Source organism: Nycticebus coucang, chromosome 1 (genome assembly GCF_027406575.1).
Source record: "Nycticebus coucang isolate mNycCou1 chromosome 1, mNycCou1.pri, whole genome shotgun sequence".
In the NCBI taxonomy this organism is placed as follows: Eukaryota; Metazoa; Chordata; class Mammalia; order Primates; family Lorisidae; genus Nycticebus; species Nycticebus coucang.
The window spans coordinates 46,711,174-46,734,958 of record NC_069780.1 but is presented as its reverse complement, the minus strand read 5'-3'; the positions used below and the strand labels follow the sequence as shown (position 1 = coordinate 46,734,958).

The following is a 23,785-nucleotide window of genomic DNA, read 5'->3' as shown; positions in this document are numbered from 1 at the left end:
GCTTTTCCTGAGGACTTTCACCTGCCCACTTCCCTAGCCAGTGATCTAAAAACCCATTTTCTAGTTTCATATTATTTATCAGTATCTGAAATTATCTTCTAGTTTCATATAATTTATCAGTATCTGAAAGTTATCTTATTTTCTTTAACTTTTTCTTGTTACACTACTAAAATTGAAGAGACTCTGATTTCGTGAATCTATTTGCAACTGCATTCCCAAAGCCCAGGACAGTAATTAGAAGATGGTATGTGCTCAAAAAAAATACCTATTTAATGAATGAATAAATTATCTTCATGGAATATTCAATTTGTGGCACCTTTTAAAATCAACTTAAAATTAACCTTTTGTAATTACCGTGTTTCTGTTTGTTCCTTGATGTATTCAAAGAAGACACAAGTGGATTTTAATGTTATATAATGTTAGCACATAATTTAAAGCAAGAAGCAGATGCAAAGAACTCATCTGTTTTCTTTTACTTATAAATATTTTTCTGTTATATACCCTTCAATATTGTTTATGGTGCTATGTTCATTAACTCTAATGAGAGCTAAATCTATGTGAGATTTGCCAATATTATATTTCCCTTCTAAATGTTGGTGGCGAATGCCTGTTCTCAAGGCACAGCTTAATATTATGTCAGTATTTGCATTCCCTTGGGCTTGGCTTTAAGTCATTATACACATTCCTAACCTGCACCTTACTTTTTCCTGATGAGTATTGATAAAAAGAATACCTAAATCTACCGGGCACAAATATCTGGTTAATGTTAACTGTTTTAGTGAGAAGCAGAGTTTTTGGCCAATCTATGCAAAATAGTAGCCATGTCTTTTAACTTTTGTGATAGCATAGGGTTAAGAATGAGTTTAAATTCTAACTCCACTCTACAATATCTTTGTCATTGTGAACAAATTACTTATCCTTTCTATACCGACTTTCCTCATTTGTAAACTAGGGATATGAATACTTTAGAACACAATGTTGTTTCAAGAATTAAGATTGCTAATACATGTTAAACTTTCTAAACTGTACAGTGGAACCTAAGAGTAGACTCTGTTGTTTCTATGTTTCTATACTGTACGGTAGAATCTAGTAGTAGACTCTGTTCATTCAGCTACCATTATTATTTCCATTTAGATTGGTTTTTAGTTATTTTCTGATTGCTAATTTTTAGATTAACTTATTTAGCCGAAGCAAAATGGAAACAGTGTCTCTACCTGAGATATTATAAATTGTACTTATTTGGATCATACTGTACATCAAAGCCTATGTTACTGATGGTGTTCAAGTAAGGAAGAAAGATCTGTATTCTTATTGACTCAAACTGAAGGTTAGTTCTTTTTTTCAGCAGGATAATTTTATGTGTAGACAAAAATAGTTCCTGGGCGGCGCCTATGGCTCAGTGAGCAGGGCGCCGGCCCCGTATGCTGAGGGTGGCGGGTTCAAACCCAGCCCCGGCCAAACTGCAACAAAAAAAATAGCCGGGCGTTGTGGCGGGCACCGGTAGTCCCAGCTACTCGGGAGGCTGAGGCAGGAGAATCGCCTAAGCCCAGGAGTTAGAGGTTGCTGTGAGCTGTGTGACGCCACGGCACTCTACCGAGGGCCATAAAGTGAAACTCTGTCTCTACAAAAAAAAAAAAAAAAAAAATAGTTCCTAGAAACACTCCTCACAGTCATTTGAAACAATGAAAGAAAGCATTATATGCATGTGTTCTGAAGAAAACCAAAGAGTAATCACTTGCCTTTAGTATGCAAATTAGAAAAATGCTCTTAATAATTTTTTTTTTTTTAATTTTTACTTCTATTTTTTGTTTTTACTGTTGGGGACTTGTTGAGGGTACAAAGAACCAGGTTACATTGATTATATTTGTTGGGTATTGTCCCTCTTATAATTGTGTCCCACCCCCAAAAGGTGTGTCACACACCGAGACCCCCTCACTCCCTTCCCTCCTTCCCTCTCTCTACACTTCCCTTCTCCCACCCTCCTCCCTCCTTCCCTCTCTCTGCTCTCCGCCCCCCACTGTGTACTAGGTTATTAATTGTCCTCATGAGAATTGAATACATAGGGTTCTTGCTTCTCCATTCCTGTGATGCTTTACTAAGAATATTGTGTTCTACTTCCATCCAGGTTAATACAAAGGATGTAAACTCTCCATCCTTTTCAATAGCTGAATAGTATTCCATGGTATACATATGCCACAGCTTGTTAATCCATTCCTGGGTTGGTGGCCATTTAGCTTTTTCCACATTTTGGCTTGTAAATTGAGCTGCGATAAACAATCTAGTGTAAGTGTCCTTATGGTAAAAAGATTTCTTTCCTTCTGGGTAGAGGCCTAGTAATGGGATTGAGGAACAAATGGGAGGTCTAGGTTGAGTTCTTTGAGGTTTCTCCATACTTCCTTCCAAAAAGATTGTATTAGTTTGCAGTCCCACCAGCAGTGTAAAAGTGTTCCCTTCTCTCCACACCCCCACCAGCATCTGCAGTTTTGAGATTTTGTGATGTGGGCCATTCTCGCTTGGGTTAGATGATATCTCAGGGTGGTTTTGATTTGCATTTTTTTAATAATTAGGGATGATGAGCATTTTTTTATATGTTTGCTAGCCATTCATCTGTCTTCTTTAGAGAAGGTTCTATTCCTGTCTCTTGCCCATTGATATATGGGATTTTTGGCTTTTCTCATGTGAAAAAGAACCCAATTTGAGTTCTCTATAGATCCTAGTTATCAAGCTTTTGTCTTGATTCAAAATATGCAAATATCTTTTCCCATTGTATAGGTTGTCTCTTTGCTTTGGTTGTTGTCTCTTTAGCTGTACAGAAGCTTTTCAGTTTAATTAAGTCCCATTTGTTTATTTTTGTTGTTGTTGCAATTGCCAGTTGTTAAGAGGTTGACTGTACAGGTAACCTTCAGTTTCAGATTGTGTGGGACAGTGGATAATTTCTTTCTTGGAGTCTAGGAGAGGTAGGATTGTCCTAAAAATATTTCAACCAACGGGGCAGCAATTTAATATACAAAGAATAGGATGCTTTACAAACAACACACTCTAGTTATTCAAGTAAGTTATTCAAGTAATTCAAGTTATCAAGTAAGTTATTCAAGTAAGTTATTTATCAAAGTAAGTTGTTTAATGATTATTTACTTTAAAACTGGATTTATATTCTGGGATATTAGAATGACTGAGTAGAATTAAATTTATCTAAGTTTCCCAAATATGTCAGGCCAGTTTTCACTGGATTTCAGGGTTGGATTGGAGTGGGATAGAGACACCACACATCTGTCTAGAGGTAGCATTTCTACTGCAAGCAGATTATGTAATGCTCACAGGCAACACATAAACATCAGTGCTAATAATAATTGCCACCATTGTGAGCAGGGTAATAAGATACCACTAACTGAGTGGCTCAAACAGTATAAATTTGTTGTGTCAGAGGTTTGGAGGCTGGAGGTCTGAGATGGAGGTATCAGCAGGACGTGCTCCCTCTGAAGGCACTAGGGAAGATGGTTTCCAGGCCCAGCTCCTGGTTTCTAGTAGTACCTCAGTTTGTGTCAGGATATTTTCAGTCTTCAACACAGCATTCCCCCTTTGCGTGTCCTTCTTCGCAAGGTCATCTTTTTGTAAAAACATCAGTCATATTTGATTAGGGGCCCATACTACTCCAGAAACATTTGCAGCAGCCCAATTTCCAAATAAGGCCATTTTTTTTTTTGAAACATTGGGGCTTAGGATTTAAGCATATGAATTATGTGGTGAGGCACAATTCAGCTCATAACATGTCACCAGATACTGTTATATTGTTCCTATGGAGACACTTGTGAAAGTGAAAGGGGGTGATATTGTACATATTAGTCAGGGCTGTCCAGAGAAAGAGAACCAATAGGAGATAGACGAGGTCGGACAATTAAGTTGGCTGAGGGGAGTCTTTGGAAGGTGATCATGGTGATGTTCAGCAATGAGGTCGGTATCACTTATTCTAGGATGAGTTCGTGAACTTAATTGTCTGGTGTGTGTGTGTGTGTAAAAGAGATTAATTGAGAATTGGCTTGCACAATTATAAAGGCCGAGACACCTCATAACATCCCTCCTGCTAGAGTTCCCAGGAAAGCCAGAGGTGTAATTCAGTGTGAGTTCTAAGTTCTGAGAATCAGGGAAGCTGTTGATATAATTCTTAGTCCAAGGTTGAAGACTTGAGAATGAGGGGGCGGGGAGTTTTACTGGTGTAAGTACCAGAGTCCTAAGGGCGGAGAACCAAGAGTTCCCCTCTCTAAGGGCAGGAGAAGAGGGATATTATCCCAGATCAAAGAGACAGACAGAGAGAGAAAGAAATAGAGACAAAGAATTCACAATTTCTCTGCTTTTTTGTTCTGGAGAGGCTCTCATGGTTTGGGTAATTCTCACCTACATTGGTGAAGGTGGATCTTTTTTACTCAGTCTATAGATTCAAATGCTAGTCTCTCTCTCTCTCTTTTTTATGAGACAGTGTCTCACTTTATCACCCTGGGTAGAGTGCCATGGCATCAGCTCACAGCACCCTCCAACTCTTGGACTAAAGAGATTCTCTTGTCTCAGCGTCCTAAGAAACTGGGACTACAGGTGTCTTCCAGAACACCAGGCTATTTTTAGAGATGAGGTCTCACTCTGGCTCAGTCTGGTCTTGAGCCCATGAGCTCAGATGCTAATCTGTTCCAGATTCATCCTCACAGATCCAGAAACAATGCTTTACCAGCTATCTGGGCATTCCTTAGCCCATTCAAATTGACACAGACTTAATCAGCTATTAATAATTATTTCAGGATAACAGGCATAAATTGGCACTGCTATAGACAAATCTGGGTATATGGTCATTATATCTATCAGATAGGTAATAATGTATACCATTTTCTGAAGGTTCAGTGCATTAAATGACTTTTCCAAAATTACAGCTAGGAGGAGGATAAGTGATATTCAAACCCAGGATAATCAGATTCCAAAAAAGGAGACAAAGCTATCCTGTTAAAAGAAGTTAGCTTTTCATGCCTGTAGAAAAAATTCCTGTATTATGTTTATGACACTAGGTAAAACTGGAAATGATTCTGTTATACTCCATTCTTTAAGATTTCTTAGTATTCTTTGTATCTCTTTCCTTATGTAATCCATTTTAGCTATTATGAAAGAAAATCGTAAGTTGGTATATTATATTAGGCTTAATTAACATATAGTTAGTTATTTATATGATAACTGTAAGTCTTTGATTATTGTTTGCTGGCTATTCTGTGGGTATTTGGAGAGCAAAACCCCACATGAAGCTATGTGAAACAGAGAGTATCTGTGAACATTATATTATTTTAGGCTTGCTAGAAAATTAATGAAATAATTTTACATGAGTATAAACTGCTTTACTATTTTTGTGAAGCTTTATTTAGAATCTAGATTTGATTTATTGCTTGACATATTTTTGTTAACAGATAAAAAGGAAACATTTTAGCATTCTTTGTTATCTATTACAAGGGTAAATTAAACTCATTTTGACAATCCAAAAAAAATTTTTTTTTCTAATTAATGAAGAAGAAAATAATTATCTGGAATTCTATGCTGCAAGAGTAACCACCATCGGCATCAGTATTGTGGTATATTTTCTTTAGTCCTTGTCTTTTGTGTGCACAGGGTTAAAAGTTAAATGATAAGAACTTGATAGATGACAGTTCCTTCTGCCCTTTTCCTATTGCTGCAGATGCTGTTACTACCATTACCATTACTTTCATTTTTGTCACCATTCTCAAAGAGAGGAATTATAGAAATAGCAGAAAAATGAAATCCATATGACTTACAGTCTGGATGTCAGAAGAAGTAAATAAAAAGTAATATCTTAGATGCTTCCAAATTTCTTATTTGGAAACTAGATGAATGTGCACAACTGACCATAGCTGGATATACAAGACACACAAGATCTGAGGATAATATCATGAGTTCAGCATGCTGAATTTGAGTTGTTTGTGAGATATCTAAATGCAGATACCTCGTGGACATGTGGTTACCTGGAGACTGGATCTGAGCAGAGATCTAGAATTCATGTAAGACCATATTATCAATTTAGTGTTAAAGTACGATTATATTTTGCTAGATGTTACTAAACCTCTGTTCTACTGACTGTGAAAAGCTTTTGTGTAGTCATGACTGTACTAAAGTCAAGAATTCTAGGTCAGTTTACCAAGTGCAAAGGTTAATTTTGTCTCATAGATGTTGGCAAGTTTGGATAGTTCATTAAAGAAACCTGTTCCTATGTATTAGTGCTGCCATTATTTTTATTTGTTTATTTATTTTTTATTTCGAGTGGTTGTCACTATTTTACAATGCGAGTTCCAGGGGAGAGCACTGGGTGCTCCTCCTCAAGGAGCGTCTGGACAGTGCTGTTCTGCTGCAGGTGCTTCCTCATAGTGTTACTGCTAGAAACACAAAGTTCAGGGTCACGGTGGAAGGCTGTCCATTTTGTGAAGCAGAAACTAGGGAGAGGTCAGGGAGGGCCTTGATGAAAAATGATCACTGGGTCTACCAACAAGGGGCCCACTGTTGATCCAATAAGGGAGTTCCCTGGGATAGTGCACGTGGCATCCAGGCTGACTAAGATCAGAGGTGAGTGGTGGAGGAACGTACTCTACTAGTCAAAACTCCTGGCCCAGGGAAGCAAAGACAGAAGCTTTATATTTGGCAAAGTCAAATATTTTATTGTACTGGTCTTTGAATTCAGTTAGAAACTAGCATTCTGCCATGCAAGGGCATTGCTAATAAAAGAATAAGTGAATTAGTGGTTTTTGAGCTACTATCCACTAGAAATAATTAGGGTTTGACAGGAAAGTATCTTTGGATTCCTCTGAAGATTAAATTTTTCACATTTTTGTTACTTCACAGAATTTTTTTTTTTTAATGTGATATGTAAATGTGTGTTTGCTCACCTTAAAAAATCCTGGCTGTTTTCTAAATTATAACATTTAAGAGAGGGGTACTCAATGTATTGGAAAGTATAGGTCCATTATTATTTAGTTTAACTAGCAGTGGTTCTGTTTAACATGTATGAATTTTAAGAAATTAATTTGAAACTCATAGCCCTGAGACAGATTCATTTATCTGAAACTTAAAAAAAGAAACAAACAACATTATCTGTGAACCATTTAAATAAAGATCCGTGAAATGAGAGATATCGTGACAGAATAAATTGATTAGCATCAACTATTTTTAACAAATTCTTAAAATTAAGAGTTTTAATTTAGGCCTAAGTATTAAAAGGAATATGTGGTAAGCCTCCTACTGGCAAGAGTTGTTTATTTCTAAGCACTGGAAGTTCCCTGGCTCCACAGGAGATGGAGGTCTTGGACACTGCTGCCCGTAGGGCCTGTGGTGGTGTCTGCCCAGCTGTGCCTGAGCCTCCTCTGGAAGTAGCACGAGGCACATGTGGTGGCCAGGATCTGAGCGTGTGAGGAGTGGTGGCACAGGGCTGACTCTGCTCCTTTCCATTGTCCTGACATGGAGGCTTCCTTTATTCGTAGGTGAGCGTCCCTATCAATGCCCTTACTGTGAAAAAGGATTCAGTAAAAATGATGGACTGAAGATGCACATTCGTACTCACACCAGGGTAAGATTGTATTGTCTCGTTAATATTGATCATAGAAACCATACTCATTTTGAAAGAAATACATTTAGTTTTATCTGAGAAAATAAAGGCGATACATCTGAAATGACATGTTTATGTTTATAATGGATATTTGAGAATCAAGGCAAAACAATGGAAAAAGGAAAACAAAAATTCAAAAACCCCAAAGGGGCCCCCATTCTTTGAACTGCGAATCAATTTACAGGAGTTAATAAGTGACAAATTATCAGATAGAATTTAACATTTAATGCGTAAATATCTTGCAGAATACTCTACAGTAATAGGAACATTTTTGAATAGAGGCAGGTCTGTCAGCATCTGGCCATTAATGCTTATGAACAAGTGTATTTACAAAAATAATACTGCACATAATTTAAATTATAGGGAGAGATGGAAAATCAGGAAGCGTGCTCAGTGCTGTACAGGGCACATTGAGGGCTGTGTGTCCTTCTTTTTTTCGAGGGCGCCCTTTGTTCCTCTGCCATCAGCACCTCTTTTTGGATTATTGTCATTCTGTTACATGTGACTTTCCCAGATTTAAGCATCTGCCTCACATACGTTTAAAAAATATGAGCAGCTCACTCACCATCAAGATAACATTTCTTAGCTTGCTGTACTCTGTAGGGTACAATTGGACAGTTCATATGAATTTTCTGTGCGGAAATCGTATGTTGTTTTAAATAGCTATTCTTAAGTTTGCTCTGAGCATCTTTTCATTGCTTTATCTTTCACATAGTTCCTTTTCAGTCTGGTCTTTTAAATGTGCTTTTGGTATGTATATAGATGACATTTTCTCAAATTTTAGGAGACACAGTGAATTCCCTTTAGAGTAATTATAATTTAAGTTTCTCCTGGATTTTATCTTTTGCCTTAGCTATAAAATAAAAACTTTAGAGAAAACACATAATCTTAATATCCTTCCCGGTATAACAATATTCTAGACCTCTACTTCATTTCTATACTGCATTAGAGATCCCCTCTGGGGTCCCATTAAGAAAGTAGTCTTCTTGTTCTTGTCATGGAAAGGAGAGGAAAGCTTGCCACTCATGAAAGCAAGTCCATTAGCAGTTTTCTCATTCTGATTTATAATACCATAGTCGTGTTGTAGGAATAAGAATATTAGGAATTAGAGTATTTCCTAAAAAATGTTAATACTTAAGAAACTATAAAGGATTAAATAAATATTACTCTTAACAATAGTTTTATTTAAATATACTATATTTAAAATATTTATTTCACAATGAGTATGATTAAAGGGCTTAAGTTAGTTTTAGATTAGTTTAGGAGATTATTTTATACATGAGCGGTCATCACAAAAGTGTAAATAATGTTATTTGTTTAACCCTGGTTCCTGCTAATAGAAACTAGCAATGTTAACCACGATTTGCATATTATTTTGTTTTGCTTGACTATGGAGGATAGGTATAATTATAACCTGGAAGAGGCTATTTAAATCACTGAAGGAAAAAATACCTCTAGGCTTTTCTTAAGAAAGTGTGAAAAATTGTGTTTCCACTTCAATTAAGTTTTTACTTTGTTTTAGTGTAATGTTTTTGATGAGACTAATACAAATAGTTAAGATAACTACAAATACAAACAAAAAACACAAATTACATTCCAGGTACTCTGTTAGGCCTTCAAATTCAATAATTCACGTAAGCCTCCTCACAGCAATTCTAAAGAATAGTTATTATTATTAGGCCGTTTTGAAAAATGAGAAACTCAAGCACAAACAAGCAAGAGACAGAATTGAGATTTGAACCTAGCCAGACTGGCAGCAGAGATCATCCTGCACTTTATTGCCTTTTATTCAATTAAGTATTTTCTCCTTCCACTGACTCTTGTCTTTCCTGTAAATTTCCAAAGTAAACAAATTGTACTAATGACCCCAAACTTGTTCTTTTGAAATTTTGGCACTCCCTCTCAAGGATCCCATCACTGTCTCCAAGGGGTTCAGCCACAAATGAATGGTACCTAGTCAGAGTCTTCAAGCATTAACTACCCAAAAAGAAGACAAATTCCAGCCTTTGATGAAGAGAACTCCAGAGAATGCATAGACCAGAAAGCACCCAGGGTTGTAGGTGGGATCCCACACAGTTAGTCGAGATCTCTATCAAAGGAACAGGGTAAATAAATAGAAATATTTTGGGTTTTACCTCAAACTTTACTTTTTCCTTTTTCACGCATTTTTTATATTTTACCTAGTTTTGGTTTTGAAATAGTGTTTGCTAAGCATTAAATAAGCATTAAATATTCTTTGCGTATTAGTCCAACTTTCAAAAGCATTTTAAAGTTATCAGCTAGTACAATAAAATTATTATCAAGAATCAAAAGAGATTTCTTAAAGAGAATTCTTAAGGAGCAACCTCTGCAAGGTCATATTTTCCCAGTATTTTTTGTATTTTATGAGACTCAGTTAACAAAAAAGATACCATTACATTTGGACCATGACACATTTCAGTTTCAATTTGTGTTCACATTACAAATTAGGCGTTTAGATAGCCCTAATTCTTAGATATTTTTTGGTCCTATTTCAAAATGTTTTAATTCCATTACAACGGGAGCAAAAAGTATATAATTCAGGACTTTACATGTTTAGGAAGTTTTGGTGATACTGTATAAAATGTGTGTCATGCCTGCACCCCTCAGATTTGCATTCTATGGTAACTGCATGGGTGCCTTTGAGAAGGAACATAAAGGCATTTCTTTCTGTTTTACCTGTGGAGTCCAGTAAGAGTCCCAAGTGCAAGAGATAATTTTGCGAAAATACAAATGTTGCTAAAAGGCCAAACACTCAGAGACCTTTTGTGGAGAGTCCGGGGCTTGTGGTAAAGGTGATGTATTCATTACTTTCAGTATATTCTCTTTATTTTCAATTTTCAGCTTGTTGACCATGTGGTGTCTAGTTATGTTTTTTGTCATATTATCTATATAAATAACATTCTATATTTCCTCTAGTGCCGAGCTGCTGTCACCATGTTCTAGCATAGCTCTGTAGTCTGTTATCTCTAGTTAAATTTCACAAAATTCTTGGCCATTTTCTTGGCCAAATATTTCTTTGGTCTCTTTGTTCTTCTTCTTTTAAACTAAATCATAGCTATGTACATTAATGCAATTATGGGGCACAATGTGCTGGTTTTATATACAATTTGAAATACTTTCATCAAACTAGTTAACATAGCCTTCACTGCATTTTCTTATTGTGTTAAGACATTTATATTCTACACTTGGTAGACTTAACATGTACCCTTGTAAAATGCACCCTTGGTGAGGTCCCACCAATCACCCTCCTTCCACCCATCCTCTCTACTCCCCTCCCCCGCCTCTTTCCCCTTCATCTTTGGCTGTAGTTGGGTTATAGCATTCACTTGGAAGTGTGGGTGCTTATAAATTAGTTTCATGCTTATAAATTAGTTTCATAGTAGGGCTGAGTACATTGGATGCTTTTTCTTCCATTCTTGAGTTACTTTTCTGAGAAGAATATGTTCCAGCTCCATCCATGTAAACATAAAAGAGGTAAAAGTCTCCATCTTCTTTTAAGGCTACATTATATTCCATGGTGTACATATACCACAATTTATTAATCCATTTGTGGGTCGATGCACATTTGGGGTTCTTCCATGATTTAGCAATTATGAATTGGGCTACAATAAACATTCTGGTGCAAATTTCTTCATTATATAGTGATTTTTGGTCTTCTGCATATATACCTAATAGAGGAATTGCAGGATCCAATGGCAGGTCTATTTTTAGATCCCTAAGTGATCTCCAAACATCTTTCCAAAAGGAACATACTAGTTTGTATTCCCACCAGCAGTGCAGAAGTGTTCCCTTTTCTCTACTTGTTGAGAAAATTCCCACCAGCAATGCAGACGTGTTCCCTTTTCTCCACATGTTGAGATGTTGGCAAACTCTCTGGTTTTGGGACTTTGTGATGTGGGCTAATCTTACTGGAGTTAGATGATATCTCAAAGTAGTCTTGATTTGCATTTCCCTGATGATTAAAGACGATGAGCATTTTTTCATGTGTCTATAGGCCATGTGCCTGTCTTCTTCAGAGAAGTTTCTCTTCAAGTCCCTTGCCCACACCGAGATGGGATCACTTGTTCTTTTCTTGCTAATACGTTTGAGTTCTCTGTGGATTCTGGTTATTAAACCTTTGTTAGAGACATAACTTGGAAATATCTTCTCCCATTCTTAGGGCTGTCTGCTTGCTTTACGTATTGTATTCTTGGCTGTGCAGAAGCTTTTAAGTTTGATCAGATCTCAATAATGTATTTTTGGTGTTGCTTCAATTGCCCGAGGGGTCTTCCTCATAAAATAGTCTCCCAGGCCAATTTCTTCAAGTGTTTTCCCTGCACTTTCTTCTAGTATTTTTATAGTTCATGTCTTAAGTTTAAATCTTTTATCCAGTGAGAGTCTATCTTTGTTAATAATGAAAGATGTGGGTCCAGTTTCAGTCTTCTAAAGGTCGCCAGCCAGTTGACCTGCACCACTTGTTAAATAGGGAGTCGTTTCACCACCGAATATTCTTTTTTTTTTTTTGTAGAGACAGAGTCTCACTGTACCGCCCTCAGGTAGAGTGCCCTGGCGTCACACGGCTCACAGCAACCTCTAACTCTTGGGCTCACGCGATTCTCTTGCCTCAACCTCTCGAGCAGCTGGGACTACAGGCGCCCGCCACAACGCCCGGCTATTTTTTTTTTGTTGTTGTTGTTGCAGTTTGGCCGGGGCTGGGTTTGAACCCGCCACCCTCGGCATATGGGGCCAGCGCCCTACTCACTGAGCCACAGGCGCCGCCCACCACCAAATATTCTTAATTAGCTTATCGACGATCAAATGACAGTAAGTAGCTGGGTTCATCTCTTGGTTCTCTATTCCATTCCATACATCTACCTCTCTAGGTAGATGTATGGAATGGAATAGAGATCAAAACACCAGTACCATGCTTTTTGATCACTATTGATTTATAGTATAGTCTGAGGTCTGGTAGTGTGATTCTTCCTCCTTTGTTTTTATTTCTGAGTAATGTCTTAGCTATTCAAGGTTTTTTCTGATTCCATATAAAACAAAGTATTATTTTTTTGAGATCTTTAAAGTATGACAGTGGAGCTTTAACAGGGATTGCATTAAAATTGTATATTGCTTTGGGTAGTATGAACATTTTAACAATGTTGATTCTTCCCAGCTGTGAGCCTGGTACATTTTTCCATTTGTTGACATCTTCATCTGTTCCTTTCCTCAGTTTCATAGTTCTCTTTGTAGAGATCTTTCATGACCTTTGTTAGGTAAACTCCCAAATATTTCATCTTCTTTGGCACTACTGTAAAGGGAATAGAGTCCTTGACTGTTTTTTCGGCATGACTATTGTTGGTATATATAAAGGCTATAGATTTGTGAGTATTGATTTTGTAAACTGAGACGCTGCTATATTCCTTGATCATTTCTTTTTTTTTTTTTGGTTCTTGGCCGGGGCTGGGTTTGAACCCGCCACCTCTGGCATATGGGACCGGTGCCCTACTCCTCGAGCCACAGGTGCCGCCCTCCTTGATCATTTCTAAGAGTTTTGTAGTTGAATCCCTGGGGTTTTCCCAATACACAATCATATCATCTGCGAAGAGTGAAAGTTTGATCTCCTCTGACCCTATATGGTTACCCTTGATCGCCTTTTCTTCCCTAATTGCGATGGCTACGACTTCCATTATAATGTTAAAAAGCAGTGGAGACAATGTGCAACCTTGCCTGGTTCCTGAACTGAGTAGAAATGATTTCAATTTAACTCCATTCAATATGATATTAACTGTGGGTTTGCTGTAGATGGACTCTATCAATTTAAGAAATGTCCCTTCTATACCTTTTTTTATGTGTACTGATCATAAAAGGATGCTGGATATTATCAGAAGCTTTTTCTGCATCGATTGAGAGAATCATATGGTCTTTGTTTTTTATTTTGTTTATGTGTTGTATTATATTTATAGATTTACGTATATTGAACCATCCTTGAGACCCTGGGTTAAAACCAACTTGGTCATGGTGTATAATTTGTTCTATGTGATGGTGGAGTCTCTTTGTTATGACCTTGTTGAATATTTTTGCATCTATGTTCATTAAAGATACTGGTCTATAATTTTATTTTCTTGTTGGGTCTTTTCCTGGTTTGGGGATCAGGGCGATATTTGCTTCATAGAATGTGTTGGAAAGTTTTCCTTCTTTTTCTATGCTTTGGAAAAGTTAAGTAATATAGGTACTAGTTCCTCTTTAAAGGTTTGGTAGAATTCTGATGTGATGCCATCTGGTCCTTGACTCTTCTTTTTTGGGAATTTTGTATAGTTGATGCTATTTCAGTACTTGATACAAGTCTGTTCAACATTTTCACCTCATTCTGGCTAAGTCTTGGGAGATGGTGTGCTTCCAAGTAGTGGTTGATTTCTTTCAGATTTTCGTATTTCTGAGAATAGAGTTTTTTGTAGTATTCATTAAGAATTTTTTTAATTTCTGAGGTGTGTATTGTTATTTCACCTTTATCATTTCTGATGGATGAAATTAGGGATTTTAATTTTCTATTTCTGGGTAGGCTAGCCAAGGGTTTATCAATTTTGTTAAACTTTTCAAAAAACCAACTTTTGTATTCATTGATCTTTTGAACAATTCTTTTGTTTTCAATTTCATTTAATTCAGCTCTAAGTTTGGTTATTTTCTTCTGCTGGTTTTGTGGTTGGAGTGTTCTTCCTTTTCTAGTTGCTCGAGATGTCCCATTCAGCTGTTGACTTTCTCTCTTTCTGTTCTCTTAAGGAAGGCTTGCAGTGCTATAAATTTCCCTCTTACGACTGCCTTTGCAGTATCCAGAGGTTCTGATAATTCATGTCTTCATTATCATTCTGTTCCAAAAACTTGGTAGTTTCTTTCTTAATCTCATCTTTGACACAGCTGACACAGTTTCCATGTCTTTGTATGAGTATGCAGATTCCCGTTATTGGTGAGTTCAACTTTGATTACGCGATGATCTGAAAAAATACCTGGAATAATTTCTATTCTTTTAAATTTGCTGAGGTTAACCTTGTGTCCTAAGATGTGATCAATTTTGGAGGATATTCCCTGGGCTGATGAGAAGAATGTATATTCAATTTTGTTTTGGTGAAATGTTCTGTAGATGTCTATTAAATTCATTTGTTGAATGGTGAAATTTCAGTCCATAATTACTTTGCTTAGTTTCTTCTTGGAGGATCCTATCCAACTCTGCCAAAGGGGTGTTAAAATCTCTGACTATTATGGTGCTGGAAAATATCAAATTGTTCATGTCTGTTAGGGTCTTGGTTATAAATTGAGGAGCATTCTAGTTGGGTACATAAATGTTAATAATTGACATCTCTTCATGTGATGAATAAGAACGAATATGAAGTGACCATCCTTGTCTTTACTTTTGTTGGTTTAAAGTGTAATGTATCTGCAAATAACATTGCAACCCCTGCTTTTTTCTGTTTTCCCTTTGCCTGGATTATAGATGTCCATCACTTTGCCCTGAGCCTAAATTTAGCCTTTAAGATAAGATGAGATTCCTGTATGCAGCAGATATCTGACCTGAGTTTCTGTGTCCAGTCAGCCAACCTGACATACACCACATTTTCTTTATGCACTCATTTATTGATGGGGGGCTCAGCTTGGTTCTACATCTTTGCAATTATGAATTGTCCTGCAAGAAACATTTGAGTGCAAATGTCTTTTTGATAAAATGACTTTTTTTCTCTGGGTAAATACCCAGCAATGGGATTGCTGGGTCAAATGGTAGGTCTACTTTTAGTTCTTTGAGGTATCTTCATAAGATTTTCTATACAGGTTACAATTTTACTAACAGTTTATATGTGTTCCTTTCTCTCCACATCCGTGTCAGCATATGTTCTTTGGGGATTTTTTTGATAAAAGCCATTCTTGTCAGAGTTAGGTGATATCTAATTGTTATGATTTGCATTTCTGTGATGACTAGAGACAATAAGCATGTTTTCCTATGTTTATTGGCTATCTGTCTTCTTTTGAAAAGCTTCTGTTCATGTATTTTGCCCACTTTTTTGTGGGGTGGTTTGATATTTTCCTTGCTGATTTGCTTGAGTTCTTTATAAATTCTGGTTATCAGCCTTTTATCAGGTATAGAACATGCAAATATTTTCTCCCATTCTGTAGATTGTCTGTTCTATTGATTGTTTCCTTGGCTGTGAAGAAGCTGTTAATTTAATCAAGTCCTGTTTGTTAATTTTTGTTGTTTGGGGTCTTCATAAATTGTTGGCCTAGACCAATATCTATAAGAGATATCTCTAATATTTCTTCTAGAATTCTTATATTTTCATACGTTAGGTTTAAGTCTATTATTCATCATTAAAAATTTTTGTGAATGATCAGGGGTACGGATTTTGTTTCAGTCTTCTTCATGTGGCTATCCAATGTACTCAGCATCATTTGTTGAATAATGATTCTTCCCTAGTGTATGTTATTGTCTTCTTTGTCAAAGATCAGATGGCAATATGAGGATGGTCTCATATCTGGGTTCTTTGTTCTGATCCATTGATGTATGTCTCCTTTCTTGGGCCATAACCATACTGTTTTGGTTACTATAGCCTTGTAGTATAGCTTGAGGTCTGATAAAGTGATACCTCCTGATTTTTCCTTTTGGCTTAAGGTTGCTTTGGCTATTTGGTCTCTTCTTGTTCCATAGGAAACATAGAATTATGTTTTCTGGGTCTGTGAAAAATAATGTTGGTATTTTAACAGGGATTGCATTAAGTCTATAGATCACTTTAGCCAAAATTAACATGGATGAGGAGCCAGTCATGGTGGCTTACACCTGTAATCTTTTTTTTTTTTTTTTATTGTTGAGGATTAATTGAGGGTACAATAAACCAGGTTAGACTGATTGCAATTGTTAGGTAAAGTCCCTCTTGCAATCATGTCTTGCCCCCATAAAGTGTGACACACACTCACACCTGTAATCTTAGCACTCTAGGAAGCTGAGATAGGAGGATCACTTGTGCTAAGGAGTTCATTACCAGCATAAGCAAGATAGAGACCCTGTCTCTACTAAAAAAAGAAAATATTAGCTAGGCATTGTTGCGGGTGCCTATAGTCTCAGTTATTTGGGAGGCTGAGGCAGGAGGATCGTTTTAACCCAGGATTTCAAGGTTGCTGGGAGCTAGGTTGACACCATGGCACTCTAGCCTGAAGGAAAAAAAAAAAGCCTACAAAAGAGGAACTTATCAGGTAATTTACATAGGAAAACTCTCAGGACTAACTATAGACTTCTTAACTGAGACCTTACAAGCCTTAGGGGACTGGAATCCATTCTCCATCTTCTCAAACAGAATAACAGCCAGCCTAGAATTTTGTATCCTACATAACCTAAATGCTAAACTTTGTATCCTGTCCTGCAGGGAGTGCTCAGATCTGCATTATATACACTGATCAGCACCATAGACACCCACCAGTGTAAAATCATCTCGGTGCAGAAGTTCAGAGCCCACATGCCACATTGGCTACAGAGGAAAAACAAAACAGTGAAGTTCTACCAAATAGGATGAGCAGAATTCCATCTCTTTTACATTTGGTTCACCTAATTGTCTTGTGACCTTAGCTCACCAAGTATTTTATTAGCTTCGGCTCAAAAAAATGATTATAAATTATTCCATTTTTTGTCATTATTAGGGTAGGGGTGATATTCTTTGTGGCTTTCACATCCTGAGAGCAGTGATTTATTCTAGTTTTGGGGATAACTTTTTTCACTTAATGACTCTAAGTTAATTAACTGCTTAGAATAGCTGATAAAACCAGAAATTTTACACTCCATGTCCATGTAGCTCCTCCAGTCAGTCAAGGAAACACCCTTATTTGTTTTTTGTTTTTGTTTTTTAGAGGCAGATTCTCATTTTGTCACCCTCGGTAAAGTGCTGTGGCATCACAGCTAACAGCAACGTCCAGCTCTTGGGCTTAGGCAATTCTCTTGCCTCAGCCTTCCGAGTAGCTGGGACTAAAGGCACCCGCCACAACTCTCAGCTGAAACACCCTTATTTGTAGGCCCCACATGTATGTAAGCCACTGGTGATGGTTGCTGTAAAGGCATCTGATTCCAGGGTGCAGTCAGACGTCGCAGGCCTGAAGTAGGGCTCATTGAGCTTCCCTCTCCTTTTAGGCACTCGCATTGGTCCAAACCTGTCTTCCCATCCCACACATGGGCTTTGTTCTTTGCCTGGGTTAAGAAGTAGGCAGATATTTGGAAGTCACAGGTCCTCGGGTCCTCTTTAGGGGAGATTTTATTAGTTTGCACACTGTGGCTTCAAACCAAGACTTAGAAAAACAGCCTTACGAGGATATATGCATTTTCCCCAGGCTTTGGCCCTGGGGATGCTCCAGGCACACTGTCAGACCTTTCCCTCCTCTCATCTCTGTGGTGTGTGTCTGCAAGGTCTTCTGGACTGCTTGAGACAGCGTCTGAGGTGGATAAATGCCAATTGCTTAACTCTGTAAGATAGCTAAAGGCTATTTCAGCACATTATTCCTAGGAAATATGGATCATCTGGAAATTACAGAATTTATGTTTATATTGTCTTAGACGCACTGAAACAAAACAGTTGCTTAGTGAATAAATATCCACTTTGTAAACATTAGGTTCAAAAGAAATGGTTGTTTGTGACCATTTACCAGCGAAAACTTCACATCTTGTTTAATTACTTTCGATTTCAACATGGAAGGCACCTGGACCAATTAGAAAGTTATTTCAGAAAGTCTGCCTTTTGAATACCACTTTAAATTAGCTTATACAATTTTCCTTTTCTAAGATTACAGCTCTTCTCAGACTTGTTTGTAGAAATACCCTGACTAGATTTTATAGAATTAAAATGGAATTGCTAGGGGTTCCAAGTAACAAGTCTGTTATGTTGTTTTATATTTTGTTAATTTTTTTTTTGGAGACAGAGTCTCAAGCTGTCATCCTGGGTAGAGTACCATGGATAGCTCACAGCAGTCTTCACTCTTGGACTCAAGTAATACTCTTGCCTCAGTTTTTCTATTTTTAGTAGAGAGTATTTTTTGTCTTGCTTTTACTCAGGCTGGTCTTGAACTTGTGAGCTCAAGCAATCCATCTGCCTCAGCCTCCCAGAGTGCTAGGATTACAGGTGTTAGCCACCATACCCGGCCTATTTTATATTCTGTTAATTTTCTTTCATGGACCTTCCTGTTCAGATCCTAAGCTTGTTCGTATTTTAGGTCTGGGCTTAACAGATCTTTGCCTGCACTTTTCCCCAACACTTTGCAGTGGGACCCTGTGGCTCTAAACCCATACAGGCGTGGAGTGTCTCAGAGTTTCTAGGCATTAGGCATTGCTGGATTTATTTAGAGAGTGTGAGTGGTTGATGTAGCATTCAAAAACTATTCCAAAAAATTTGACTAACACATCAGACTGATAAATGATACAGGTGTGATGAAAGCATGATGTTGAAGGAAGAAGAAAAGACTTACTCTGTATGGATTAAGATGTTAGGGACAGGAATGAGGGGTTCATGCTAATGGGAGGAAAAGGCAAGAGGAATTTCCCTAGCTTCAGGACAAGTATATAAATGTAGCCTTGATTGAGAACTGAAAAGAGTCTTTTTAAGGTGAAAATAGCTTAGAATCCTCATGAACATGTTATGAGGTATGAATTAAAAGAAGACAGATGCAAAAGCAAGTCTCTTGAGTCGGGGGTGGGGGGCAAATAGATTCCAGGAAACGCTAGCGAGAGCGGGTGATATTTGAGTTGAGTGTGGAGGAGCCTGCTGGAGGGCATGCCAAGCAGACAGGACTGCATGAGCATGGTGAGAGAGGCATGGTGAGATCCAGGTAGGGCAGCCAGTCACTGTGACTGAGTCTAAAGTATGACTTGAGACAGGTTGGGACTGAGGAGGTGGTTTGAATTCTGTTTGGTTTGGGTTTGGTTTTGCATAGTGGAGTGGTGTGATCAGCTAGCTCGCTCTCTCAGAAAGGTTGCTTTGAAATAACTCCAGGGAAACTGAAAGGGGCAGCTCTGGAGGCAGGGAGACCTGGTCAGGAGGCATGCTGGAGCCAGGGGAGCACACACCGTGGGCTGTGGGATGTGAAAGCAGGGAACGCATATGAAACAGTATTGACAAAGTGTGCACGGGTGTCGTGTCTATGGTGAGGAACAGAGAACAGTCACAGAGGAACCTGGGGTGTCTAGAAGGCACTTGGGATGTTGTGATGTTCCGCATGGAGACAGGAAGAGCAGTTGCAGAGTTAGAAAGTGAGGGAGAGGAAGGAGGGGCTGGGTTCACACTTGGGGAGATAGAGACTTGAGGAGCACACTCAGCTATTTCTGCTTTCATAGCCAGCTAAGGAAGGATCAAAACAAATTTAATACTTTTAAAATAGTTTATTGTAATTTTAGAGAAATGTTAAATTTTTAAAAAAAATTTCTAAACTTCATCAGCTTTTATACTGTGCGGACAAGAGAATATGGCTCATTCCACTGTGTGAAAACATTTTTGATGAGATTTGGGAGTAAGTCGATCTTTTATTGTTTCTAGAACCCACATATTTTCTTGGGGAATTTTACATATATTGCCAAAAAATCATTTAAGATAAATGACTTTAAAATACCATTCTATTTTATTTGGCTCAAAATATATACCTGCTTGAAATTGAGTATTCTTTTTCTATCACGTTTTCCCTTTTGTAAAGGGAAAATCAGACCATTTGAAAAATCACTTCCTTTTCAAGGACTGACGGCATGATTTCCCCATTTTCTTTTATTTCTTTTTCTTTTGTGAAAATTCTTTCTGATGGCCGACCCACTTGGAAGATGTCCTCTATTCTATACTCTAACTTGTGCCATGAGCCAGTCAGCTCTCTTACACTCACTAGTAAAAGAAAGCTTTAAGTCGCCTGTTTAGAACACTTTTCTGGCATGCCAAATGATGTTCCTAAAATACGGACTTTTGGTCCAGGCCTTCCAGGTCATGATTGATTGTCTGGGTTTCTGTAGGCTTTGTAAGGGAAAAATTTAAAACAATTTGGATTTCATTCTCTTGACAAATTTGTTGGTGGGTGTATTATCCTATGTGAACATAGACATCTTTTGTGGAATTAAATACTGTTTCACTGTATTTAGAATTACAAGAGTAGTGTTAAATTGATGTGAGAGATTGAACTGATCCCCAGGTATCAAATGTGGTTTTTCTATGGAGTTTTTTAGTGGACATTACATTTTCATTTAACATATCTGTGCTTAACAAGTTTTGGGGGATGGGGAAGCTGCTACTATCCATCTAAAACATGTTATGTTGACATGATGGTATGAGAGGCAGTCTTCAAGATAGTGCAAGACAGTGTCACTAATTTCTTTACATCAACAGATACAGTCTGGTTTCCCTATCCTTCCATCTGAGCTGGGTATAAGGACTTGCTTTTCCAATAGAATGCAGCAGAAGTGATCTTCTGGAAACTTAAAGGCCTGGTCAGAAGAAGCATGGTAGCTTTTGCCTGTGGCTCCTGAGACCCCGTACTTTTCTCCTCCATCACTTGTCATACTTGTCATTATTTATTACTTAAAATAATGTCCTTAGTGTTCATCTTTCCTGATAGACACAGGTGGGGTCTATGACACTACAGACTTTGGCACACAGTAGGCACATTATGACTCACTGGCGAATGCACATACTCTCATTTCCTCATGTCTCCTTGTCATGCGTAGTGAAGCAGGACTGCTGATTAAGGAAAAATTAAATTAATGACAGACTCCAGCTTCACTGAAGGAAGGGACAAGGTGTGATTTGTTTACTACCATATCCCAATTTTTAGCATACTGTAATTATTTAATGTTTGTTGCATAAATGGATTCATGTATCTCCTCTAGCTATATATTTGCGGAGTTAATTTTATAAATTGAATACAGTATACTTGTGATAAAATTTCACTTCACTAATTCAGCAAATCTGATAATTTACTAGATGCCAGGCACATAGCTGCTGAGGAAAAACAAGTGTGAGATATAGTTCCTGCCTACATGGAAGTCACAGTTTAAAAAGGAGATACAAATAAATTAAAACAATACGCTTGTGAAATTCAAAATAATGGTTTCTTTCTTTCCTTCCTTTATTCCTTCCTTCCTTCCCTTCCTTCTCTCCTTTCCTTCCTTTCCTCTTTATATTTTAAGCACTTTCAACCAGGAAGTGTTAAAATGTAGAAAGTCGGGTGGCACGTGGCTCAGTGAGTAGGGCACTGGCCCTATACCAAGGGTGGTGGGTTCAAACCCAGCCTCAGCCAAACTGCAACAAAAAAATAGCCAGGCGTTGTGGCAGACGCCTGTAGTCCCAGCTGCTCAGGAGGCTGAGGCAAGAGAATTGTCTAAACCCAGGAGTTGGAGGTTGCTGTGAGCTGTAATGCCATGACACTCTACCGAGGGTGATAAAGTGAGACTCTGTCTCTAAAAAAAAAATGTAGAAAGTCCATTTGGAGAACACGCTCCTAAGTAAAGTATCACAAGAATGGAAAAACAAGCATCACACGTACTCAATACTAATTTCAAACTTATAGATTAACAAAACATGCTCACATGAGAGAAAATTGCAATGAAATCCAAGAAGTAGGGGGTGGGTTGGTGGGTTCCTGCCCGGCAGGAACAATGTGCAGGTGTGTGGCACACTTGCTGGGTGAAGGACACAACTGCAACTTAGACTTTACCCTGCAGATCCACACAATAGAACCTAATTGTGTGTTCCCTCACATTAATTGGAAATTTAAATAAATAAATAAGACCCATATACAGTAAGCAGTCATTCCCTATTCCCTCCAACTTCCCATCCCTAGCAACCTTATCTTCCTTCTATCTCTACTGATCTATCTATTATAAATATTTATTGTCAGTGAGATCATAAAATATGCAACCTTTTGTGTCTGGCTTCTTGCACTGAATAGCGCTTTTGGGTTCCTCCATATGATGACATGTGCCAGTGCTTCCTTCCTTTTTATGCTGAGTAGTTTTCTCCCATGTGGACTGCATTTGTTTGTCCATTCATCTGTTGCTGAAAATTTGGCTGTTTCCACTTTTGAATTGCTGTGCTCCCCACCTTTAAGGTTTTACCTTCTCCACACCTACTCCAAACTTTCTCCCTTTTTTTTTTTTATTGTATATCCTTTCCTTGGGAAGATGCACATTATTATTAGCTTATCTCCACCAGGTTTCTGGAGGGCTGAGAACAGTAGCAGGGTTGTGGGTCAGAAGATAAGAAGGGAGAGGAGTTTGGAAAAGAAAAACATAGACGGGATGATGTGAAAGAGCAACAGGAGGAACACCCAAGCAGAGCAGGACAGAGGGGAGGGCGTGTCTGTACGTGGTCATCCTGTACGACGGCGCAGCAGAAGTCTCCTCTAGGAGAGAATGCTGCAGGCAAGCTCACTCACTTGACTCTTCCACTGCCCTCAGCAGAACATTATCTAACAGTTTGGTGTTTTTAAACAGATACTGGGGTTCTCCACCCCCCACCCTTGCCCCCCGTAGGTTTCTCTAAGTATTATTACTCCAGATATTTTCATAAAAGAATATAAATAAAAGTTTAAATTGAAAAAAAGTAGAAAATTCCAAATAGAACATCTAGTCAACCATCTAATCCTAAGCATAGACCACCCATGATTGAGTTTGCTAGACCACAAACCCCAGCAATAAGAATAACACTCTCAGTGCCCCAAGAGAAATATTCTAATACTATTAGATACCTCGGTTTTAGATTCTTTGGTTGTCACTTTAAAAGTATTGAAGAGAAAAATGATATCATGGTGATGAACCTATCTACTTCAGCCGTCCCAGGATCACACCACTTGTAAAGCCTCCTATTAATTTATTGTACTTGTATAGATTTCAGTGTTATAAGCAAATTTGCTTCAGACTTTGGATCTATGGATTAAATAGTGTAGAAATATGATTAGAGTGGTCAAGTTCACACATTTTTGGGTCTCTCAAATCTTTTTCAGAATAGTATAATCCTTTCTAAACAATTGTTAGTGTATTTTTTAAACCTGAATTTTAAGAAGTATATTTCTTCTTAAAAATGTAACTCCTATTGGTAAATGATGATAATGTGATACAAGAGCTGCTGCTTCTTAGGAACATTTACTAAGTACTCACTTTTACACTCA

General features: G+C 37.8%; 1 protein-coding gene across 4 annotated transcripts in view; it reads left to right on the top strand.

Moving 5' to 3' along the window:
* PRDM5 (PR/SET domain 5) overlaps positions 1 to 23,785 on the top strand; it is a 243,486-nt gene that overhangs the window by 153,721 nt on the left and 65,980 nt on the right. For 3 of the 4 annotated variants that reach the window (XM_053573313.1, XM_053573370.1, XM_053573353.1), the window contains one exon: positions 7,515 to 7,600. The exons of the other annotated variant lie outside the window; for it this stretch is intronic. In XM_053573313.1, the coding sequence (XP_053429288.1) occupies positions 7,515 to 7,600 (86 nt within the window). The remainder of the gene's footprint in view (positions 1 to 7,514; positions 7,601 to 23,785) is intronic. 4 annotated transcript variants of the gene reach the window in all.